General features: G+C 38.8%; 2 protein-coding genes across 4 annotated transcripts in view; both read right to left on the bottom strand.

The window, feature by feature from the left end:
- Positions 1 to 309, bottom strand: part of LOC113283079 (pre-mRNA-processing factor 39-like) — an 8,630-nt gene extending 8,321 nt beyond the window's left edge. For both annotated transcript variants that reach the window (XM_026532231.1, XM_026532232.1), the window contains exon 1: positions 68 to 309. The gene's annotated coding sequence lies outside the window, so the exon portion shown is untranslated. The remainder of the gene's footprint in view (positions 1 to 67) is intronic.
- Positions 310 to 513: 204 nt separating this feature from the next.
- On the bottom strand, positions 514 to 4,226 carry LOC113283077 (probable folate-biopterin transporter 9, chloroplastic). 2 transcript variants are annotated; one of them, XM_026532229.1, is made up of 3 exons: positions 3,441 to 4,226; positions 1,444 to 2,852; positions 514 to 947 (listed from the first exon to the last, which is right to left on the bottom strand). In XM_026532229.1, the coding sequence occupies exons 1-2, from the start codon at positions 3,949 to 3,951 to the stop codon at positions 1,756 to 1,758; spliced, it is 1,608 nt and encodes a 535-aa protein (XP_026388014.1). In that variant the 5' UTR covers positions 3,952 to 4,226; the 3' UTR covers positions 514 to 947; positions 1,444 to 1,755. The 2 variants fall into 2 exon arrangements, with proteins under 2 accessions (XP_026388014.1, XP_026388015.1); XM_026532230.1 differs by having other exon boundaries at positions 1,444 to 2,841; positions 3,441 to 3,507.
- Between the last annotated feature and the right edge of the window lie 5,168 nt (positions 4,227 to 9,394).

The following is a 9,394-nucleotide window of genomic DNA, read 5'->3' as shown; positions in this document are numbered from 1 at the left end:
AAAAAAAAAAGAGTAAAGAAAAGAAAAGAGAGTTTAGTCACTTGTAAAGAAGGAGAGAATCACGTACTAAAACAAAGACGATGAAGAAGAATACAGGAACAGAAGGTTACTATCGATCCTTAGATGGAAGCACCAGCAGTGGTGTTTACTCGATTTTTACAGTAGAAACGGAAGTAGAGAGGCACTGGCTGTAGTGGTAGAAAGGAAGAGAGAACTCAACTCAAACTCAAGGGACAGACAATCCACTTCCTTATATTTTCAGTAGGGAGGGAGAGAAGGAGGAGGATGTTGTTTGCCTGGGAAGCTGGATGAATGGATGGATGGGTAAACTGCCCTAGATCCTTCCAATTATAACCACCGTGATGGATACGTGTGACGTACGCGTGTCCGATTTCTCAACCAGGCGGGCCTATGAGGGTACGTGGGCATACCCAGGGTGATGGCTACTGAAAGTATTTGCGTGAGCATGCTGCTCAGGATACATTTGAAAAACACTACGGTAAGATTGCTCGATCAAAATTGATAATACTGATATTTTTAACTCACAATCAATATTTACAGGATAAGGGCACAATGAAAAAATGAATACTTGAAAAACAACTTTACATGATCCTATGATACTTAGCACCAAGAAATCTCACTCCAAGAAGGAACATTGGCTTCCCATGGGGATCATTCACGCTGTCCTTCATTAAGAAATGCACCTCGTTTTGCCATTGTGTCCGAGATATGTAAACATGCTCGCATAGAATTTTTTCATAGTAAAGTTTGATTCTTGTCGATCTTGACATCACAACCCACAGACAGCTCTCTTTTGAAGGCCAAAATGCAAAGGAAATTGGGCCTATTAAACTTCAGTGTGGATGGAAACTCTTGTAATCTTCTTTGACGACGCAGATCAATTTAGGTCTTCGATCCGGTTCCAATGCCAGGAACATCCATCAGGACTGCAATCGAAAAAGACATGAGTACAATTAGAGCAAACAAGAGACAATACCCCCCACCCGTTGGGTAAAATTGTTACTCGCAGCCCTAAATGTAGATGGACTAAAGTTCTAAGAACAGCATTAGATATCAAAAAAAAATGTTTTGAAAATATACTTATGCACATAAAATAGATTCAAGTACCACAGACATAGATAATAATAATAATGGATTAATACGAGTGTTAGTCAAGACCCTCGCTACCAAATATTGTTTCTCCACAAGAAACCTTAACTAGACGCTAAAAAGAAACAAACAGATCAAGTCATACACTCAATAGTGAATAGAAATTCTGTGAAAGCAAATTGATTGATACTATTTTTAAATGTAGATAAACATTGCAGACTAATCTTCAGAACCTGCCCAATTGTCCATTTTCGGTCTTTTACATCACTAAAGTTAGACTCATAATAAAGTTTATCAGAGAAACCATAAATGTCAGAGTTCAAAAACGCTTACCAATTGTCTCAAATTTCGGATGATTCATTGCGCATGAAAAACACCACGAGTGTGTCAGCAGCTTTTCCAAGTTGAATCAACGAAAATCTAGATTGAATCCACATTTACTTGATATTGTTCCGATCCTTTTGATAACCAGAAACCCATTTTCTTATGAACGTGTTTATCAGGAACGGGAAACCACAGATTATATGACAGCATACGAAAGAGTCTTCCCTCAGTAAATCTTAATTCTGCACTGTCTTAAACATGGCATCTGTTGCGTTTCAGTCTGATTTAATACTCCAGATTAACCTTTTCCATTTCTGTCTCTTATTTTCTTTTATGTTCTCTTTTCTTCATTCTTCTTATACTTTTCTTCTTTTTCTTTTCCTCTCCTGAACGTGACATGGGTAAATAAGCAATCCACCCCAAAGGAACCAAAGCTGCAACAAACTGTAGTATAATGCCCAGTTTCAAATTCAGGAAATCGCCAGATGATACTCCTAGCAGAGAAGCCAATCCAACACCTAAAAAGCCACTAATTATTGAAGACAAACAAAAGGCTGAACCTAGGAAGGAAGCAAGTGACCCTTCGAATCCTGGTGGGCAGAGATTCATAAATAACACTGAGAAAGGTAGGAGCCTGAACTGAGCAACAGTTTCTGCTAAGCCAGATAAGCACAAAACAAAGGCCTTGTTTGGAATTCCAACTTTGAGATTTATCTGTCCTACAAGTATCAGATCAAGGAGAAGCAATGTTGCATACACAATCTGAACCCTGCTTATTAGCGTTCTTATTGGAATTCTTTTCCAGTATCGATCATATAACACAGTTGCAAGTAGAAGCATCAGTTGACCAACAACTTTAGACATCCCAATAACTGAAGCATCCAGCTTTAGGCATTGTGTTTGATAGCAGAAAACGGTTCCTGATAGAATGGGAACCACAAGAATTGAAGCTACAATCCAACAGAGAGGGCGTAAAATACTCTCATCACTTATAATTGTGATGATATCCAGAAACTGCTTCTGTAGATTTTGAAAGAACGACTTCTTTAGGATATAGTTACCCGGGGGTCCTGGTAAGCCAAGGGAATCCTCTCTTGATGTTACGGAAAGTGCTAGCTGACAAGAAAGTAAGAGCGTGAACAATAGAAACATGAAATTGGGTTGTTGTGTTTTGCTTAAGAAGTATCCACCAAATAAGTTTCCAAACATTCCCCCAGCAGCGAGAGCCATGAATGCGTAAGACTGCAGGCCTCTAATTTTCTGTTTTTGTCCATACTCCGCAACAAGGGCGTCTTTTGTAACTTCTGTAATCGATGCTCCAAGGTTACCAAGCAGCATACACGCCATCAATATTGGAAGTGCATCCCCCTTAACTGGGATTAACGCAAGTGAACCCCAAGAGAGAACCTGCAAAAGTGCTGCACAATGTAATTCAATTATCAATAACTTATGATACCCTGAAAACGGACGCACTCAAAAAGCCTAAAAAAGAATCAAAACCCACACAATGTATCCAGATTAGACTACTAGATCCGTGAGTTCCTATTTCAGACCTACTAGACTCCGCCCCATGTTTGGGCAACATTTCACACGCAACCAAGGGTGGATGTATTAGTTCGCTGCCCCTGGCTATAACCAGATACATAATTTTTCAGAATCAAGCTCTACATGACACTGCATGCAAATATTCTACACTTGAGAGTACTTCACAACTACAAAAAGACACCAAGTGATTTCTTCCCGAAAGGGTTCAACAATAACTCAACAGTTGATCATGACTTAAAAATACATTATAATAAAATCCCATGTTCAAGGAATCTTTTTAATTACAAATACATTTGAATAAGCAAACAAATCTAGATAGTATCCTCCTGTGAAGTACATAAAACTAAACCAGGTGCCAAAAAGCAATCTACAAGTTAATGGGCAATCTAAGATCTTAGTGATATAAATCAAATATCTTAGATACAGAATTCAAGTTTAAGAAATGAGGATTCAGGACAAACCTCCAATGGAAATATAAGGCAATCTATGAGCCCCTCCAATGTAGACAGCATCAGATAAAATCCCATATAGAGGTTTGGCAACCATAGGTAAGATAGCAACATTCTGAACCAACTGCAATGTCGACGGATTTAGGTTAAGTGTATTAGCCATATCAAAATTCAGTCCTAACCATGGAAAACATCTAAATCCTTGAACCCAATACCCAAATCCACACAAAATCAACATCCCACGACCACTAGTACCTACTTTCAACAACTCTGCTTCATCCTCTTTTTCAATTCTCTTTTTAACGATTCTTGTTTTTCTCAATGGGAGCTTAGGAGTCAAAATGATGGGTTTTAAGAGGTGGGTCTTGGGATTTAATGGATTATTTGTTGTTGGAATCTGAATCGAAGAAGAAGAAGATGTTGATGAAAGGTTTGGGTTTTGTTTGCCATGAGAACTGAGGATGATTGAATTTGATTTTGTGGATGTTCGAATGATGATGGGGTTTCTTAATACATTAATCATGATCAAAATTGAACTGTACAGAGATGAAACCCAGGTTGGTTTGACTACCTACCAAGTACCAATAAACAGAGACAAAGAAGAAGAAGAAGAAGAAGAAGAAGATGTAGGAGAGTGTACACGTCAAGTGGTGACGATGCCTTCAAAGAGAGAAAGAATAATCTGTGAGAGCAGAGTCATGGCTTAGTTCTGAGAGAAATGGTGTGTAGAGGTAGGGACATGTGGAGATGCTAGAAGGTCGACTTTGTCTGTAGCTGGATTTTGCTCATTTTCGGGAAACTAACGAATCACGTGTCTCACATATTAGAGGAGAGATGTGGTAGGACCGTTATATAATTTGTCATGCGATATTCTGCGTATAAAACCGAACCAAAAATGTATATGAGGTGGTCAAGGACTCCAGTTTTGTTTACTTTGATTGTGGTCCTCCTCTTGTAGCTTGTAGATCGACAGTGGTGAGCATCATTGAAAATATATGAACCATATTGGACATTAAGAGTATGTGTCTGTGGTCCTTCATTAGAAAAGCCTCCTAAATTGTACCTTAAACCATTACCAGATTTCATGAAGTATGTGTTTTTAGGCACATCTGAAACTTTACCTGTGATTATAGCATCCGACTTGGATAGTGATCAGGAAAGTAGGATAGTGACCGTCCTTCAGAATAACAAGGAAGCTTTAGGGTGGACCATATTAGAAATTAAGGGTATAAGTCCTATTGATTGTATGCATCATATCTATTTAGAGAGTGACGCCAAACCTTCTAGGGAGATTCAACGTCGACTAAACCCTAATATGAAAGAAGTAGTTCGAACCGAGGTTCTTAAGCTGTTAGATGCAGACATTATCTACCCCATTTCAGAAAGTAAGTGGATCAGCCCCGTTCAGGTTTTTCCGAAGAAATCCGGTATTACTGTAGTCCAGAATGAGAACAATGAGTTAATCCCAACCCGGGTGACCACGGGTTGGCGTGTCTGTATTGACTATAGAAAATTGAACAAGGTCACTAGGAAGGACCACTTTCCCCTTCCCTTCATCGACCAAATGCTAGAGAGATTAGTTAGGACGTAGTCATTATTGTTTTTTAGATGGATATTGCGGTTATAATCAGGTTGTTATTGCCCCAGAAGACCAAGAGAAAACCACCTTTACTTGTTCCTTTGGTACCTTTGCGTATAGACGCATGCCTTTCGGGCTATGTAATGCCCCTGCGACCTTTCAGCGTTGTATGTTGAGCATATTTTCTGACATGGAAGAACGGTTCTTAGAGGTCTTTATGGATGATTTTTCAGTGTTTGGTTCGTCTTTCGATGAGTGCTTGCATCATTTGTCATTAGTTTTGACTAGGTGTAAGGAAAAGAATTTAGTGCTTAATTGGGAGAAATGTCACGTCAGGTTCGTTCAGGAATTGTTCTAGGGCATATCATATCTTCGAAGGGTATAGAGGTAGATAAAGCCAAAGTTGACCTTATTAAAACTTTACAGGTCCCAAAAAACGTAAGAGATATTAGGTCATTCTTAGGGCCTGCAGGTTTTTATCGTCGATTCATTAAGGATTTTAGCTTGATTTCCAGACCTCTTTGCAATTTGCTTGCAAAAGACGTTAAGTTTTTCTTTGATGATGCTTGTTTAGAGGCTTTTGAGAAGCTTAATACTTTGCTCACTACTGCCCCCATAGTCCAGGCACCCAACTGGAACCTACCCTTTGAGATCATGTGCGATGCTTCAGATTATGCTATTGGTGTTGTGCTAGGTCAGCGAGAAAATAAGTTACTTCAAGTGATTTACTATGCTAGCAAAACTCTGAATGATGCCCAGTTGAACTATACCACTACGGAGAAGGAACTATTAGCCATTGTGTTTTCCTTAGACAAGTTTAGACCCTATCTCTTAGGTTCTAAGATCATAATATATATTGATCATGCTGCTTTGAAATATCTTCTGTCTAAGAAGGATACGAAAGCTAGATTGATTAGGTGGATCCTTTTGTTGTAAGAGTTTTCTCCAGACATTAGAGACAAAAAGGCTGACGAAAATCTAGTAGCAGACCATTTGTCTAGGCTAGTTGTTGATTCCCCTGATGATCCCCTTCCTATAAGGGATAGCTTTCCTGATGAACAACTGTTCTTTGTTACCCAATTACCTCGGTATACGAATATAGTGAATCATCTTGTTGTTGCTCGAATGCCCCATCATTGGGGTAAACAAGACCGTTCTAGGTTTTTAGCCGAGGTTAAGCACTTATTTTGGGATGATACTTATTTATTTAAGTACTGTCCCGACCAGATTATTAGGAGATGTATACCTCAGAGTGACCAGTCCAATATTATTTACTTTTGTCATGATCATGCTTGTGGGGGTCACTTTAGTGCTAAGAAGACTGCTGCTAATATATTGCACTGTGGATTCTATTGGCCTTCGTTTTTTAAAGACTCCCACAGTTACTGTGTTACTTGTGAACGTTGCCAGAAATTAGGAACCATTTCCCGTAGGAACATGATTCCCTTGAACCCTATTTTAGTTGTTGAGGTATTTGATGTGTGGGGTATTGACTTTATGGGTCCGTTTCCTAATTCTTTTGGTAACTTATACATCCTTATCGCTGTAGACTATGTCTCTAAGTGGATTGAGGCGGTTGCGTGTAAGACTAATGACCATAGGGTTGTGATTGAGTTCTTGAAAGATAATATACTTACACGTTTTGGTACACCGCGAGCTATAATTAGTGATGGAGGGTTGCACTTTTGTAGTGGACCTTTTAGGCTTTTGATGAAGAAATATGGTATTACACATAAGGTAGCTACCCCATATCATCCACAGACTAGTGGTCAGGTAGAGGTTTCGAATAGGGAGATAAAGCGTATATTAGAGAAAACAGTTAATCCTAATCGGAAAGACTGGTCCTCTAGGCTTACTGATGCCTTATGGGATTACAGTACTGCGTTTAAGACCCCCATTGGAATGTCACCTTATCGACTTGTGTATGGAAAGGCATGTCACTTACCTGTTGAGTTAGAACATAGAGCATATTGGGCTGTTAAGCAGCTAAATTTTTCACTAGACAAGGCAGGAGCCCATAGGAAACTCCAGCTCAATGAGTTGGAAGAGATTCGTAGAGATGCATACGATAGTGCTAAAGGGTATAAGAACAAAATGAAAATTGTGCATGATAAGAATATTTTAAGAAAGTCATTTTCTCCAGGTCAAAAAGTTCTTCTGTATGATACCCGCTTGCATCTTTTCCCTGGGAAGTTACGTTCTCGGTGGACGTGTCCTTTTATTGTTCGCACTGTCTTTCCTCATCGAGCCGTTGAGATCGAGACACCGGATGGTAGTAGTTTTTCGAAGGTTGACGTTTAGAGATTGAAACCCTTTTTAGATCCCTTTCCTACAGGTGATGTTGAGGAGGTCCCTCTGGAGGACCCTGTTTACCCTTGATTGACCATCGAGGCGATTGTATGTTGTATATTAGTTTTTGATTTCTCTCTTCACCCAGGTACTATCTTTCCGACCTCTCTCTTTACTGTTCCTCATGTTACTTTACTTTTTGGTATTGCTCTTTCATTAGAAACAGTGAGGACAATGTTAGGTTTAAGTTTGGGAGTGGGGAAGTGATAGACACATTTTTGTGTCTAATTTGTCCTCAATGTCCGTATTGTTGGAACTCTATTTTTGTACTAATATTGTGTTTTTATGTATTTTTTAGGAAATAAACATTTTTGGAAAGATCTGCTCGAAAAATTATGCAGGGCATCCCCGGAGGACATTTGTTATTCGGACTCTCATTTTGGTTAAGGGGCAACCCAATTACTAAGGGGCACCTCAGTTGGGCATTTGCTATTTACACTCCACAGGCGATTAGGGGCACTTCATCTCTTTAAATTCAAAAACTCTTTTTTTGGCGGGAAATGAAGTTCTCAACTGTTAGAGTTTCAATCAACAAAATGAAGATGTTTTAGGGAGATTCAATCGCTCAAACTTGGTAGGAAGATGTGATATGGCATGAGGAACACATTATGGGCAGTGGGTTTGATCAGAAGTGGCTGGAAAACGCGTGATGATCCTTGTGCCCAAAACAGAGCACGTGCACTGTAACACGAGCAAAAATGGAGTTCTTGTGTGCATGGAAGAGTCCTACTAGCATTGGAAGAGTGTTGAGGCGTGGAGAAGACATTTGGGAGCGTGCAGGATCAAAGTTAACGCGTGCATGGGATTAAAAATGGAAATTTTCGTTATTATTGGCAGCCGAGAATATTTGGATTAAATGGAGAATATATGCAATCAATGGTCGGATTTTTGGCTCCAATTCACTATAAATACAAGGCAAAACAGTTTGGGAAAGCGATGAAGAGATTGGGGTCGAGACAGAGCCGAGAGGAACGAGAAAGAAAAAGTTGCAGAGCTTGTCTCTGCTGCTGCCATTAAAGGAGAACACGAAGAACAAAGCACCAACAGGGGCAGTCGTTTAAGCTATAGTAACAACGACAGCCATGTGTGGGTCATACATACTACAGCACCTTTCGATTATCGTTCTTTGTAACGGTGTTTGCAACAATTAAAAACGTTGCAAACACCCGATTTTCATTATTTTCTCCTTTTCATCATTTGTACACCTCCTTTGAGCAATGAAATCAACTTTTGAGCGTGTTTCCAATATGCGGAGCTAGAACCCATCACTGGGACAACGAAGGAAGCAACTTTTCATGATTGTGGTAAATGGTTATTTCTTTATATGACTTTTTGCATAGATTTAATTGTTTAATGATATCTATTAATTATTTGTTATTTTGTCTGATGTCGCATGCTTAGTTTAAATTACTTTTGATGCGTCATGCTTACGACTTACAAATAATGTTTTAAGAAATCTAGTTTTGGCAAAGAATTAGAGTCACAATTTCTTTTGTTTGAGCTATATTGTCTAGAGTTAATGACTGAACCACAAGAATATGAAAAGTTGTGAAATCCTGCGTCCTAGTGTCTCTTCATCCTGTTAATAAATTTTGTATAAAATCATTTATTTATTATTTAAAAAAAACTTTAATCTCTACAAGTCCGAGTGAACGACAACCCTTTTACTACACGGAAAATAACTAATCAGGAAGAAACTTTTTGTTAGGTTTTAGTTGCAATAAATAAACTCCAGAGCCTAGAAATTTATGCTTATTAAGGTTGGCACTAACCAATCTAAGTGGATGGGAACATCTTGGTTGTAGGAGTTGAGGAACCAATCTGATTAGATGGAAACATTTAAAGAGTCTATTCATAAAAGCACAGAGCTCAGGTGTTAGAATTAAAAAAAACATGGTAGTTTCGCCATATCTCGTTGAATCCTAATCCCTTCTATTTTTATTTCTTAAGTGATTTGGTGGGGCACACAACTCAAGTTGTTACCATTGCTAGGGTGAAATAGAGTGATTGAGATACCAAAAAAAAAAAAAGAAAAAAA

The sequence above is a fragment of the Papaver somniferum genome, chromosome 5 (assembly GCF_003573695.1).
Source record: "Papaver somniferum cultivar HN1 chromosome 5, ASM357369v1, whole genome shotgun sequence".
Taxonomy (NCBI): domain Eukaryota; kingdom Viridiplantae; phylum Streptophyta; class Magnoliopsida; order Ranunculales; family Papaveraceae; genus Papaver; species Papaver somniferum.
This window is presented reverse-complemented; position numbering and strand designations above follow the sequence as displayed.

Coding starts and splice junctions, on each gene's coding strand:
- LOC113283077 (XM_026532229.1), bottom strand. CDS start 3,951: ATGATTAATGTATTAAGAAACCCCATCATCATTCGAACATCCACAAAA. Junction 2,853..3,440: donor GCCTTATATTTCCATTGGAG/GTTTGTCCTGAA, acceptor TACATTGTGCAG/CACTTTTGCAGGTTCTCTCT.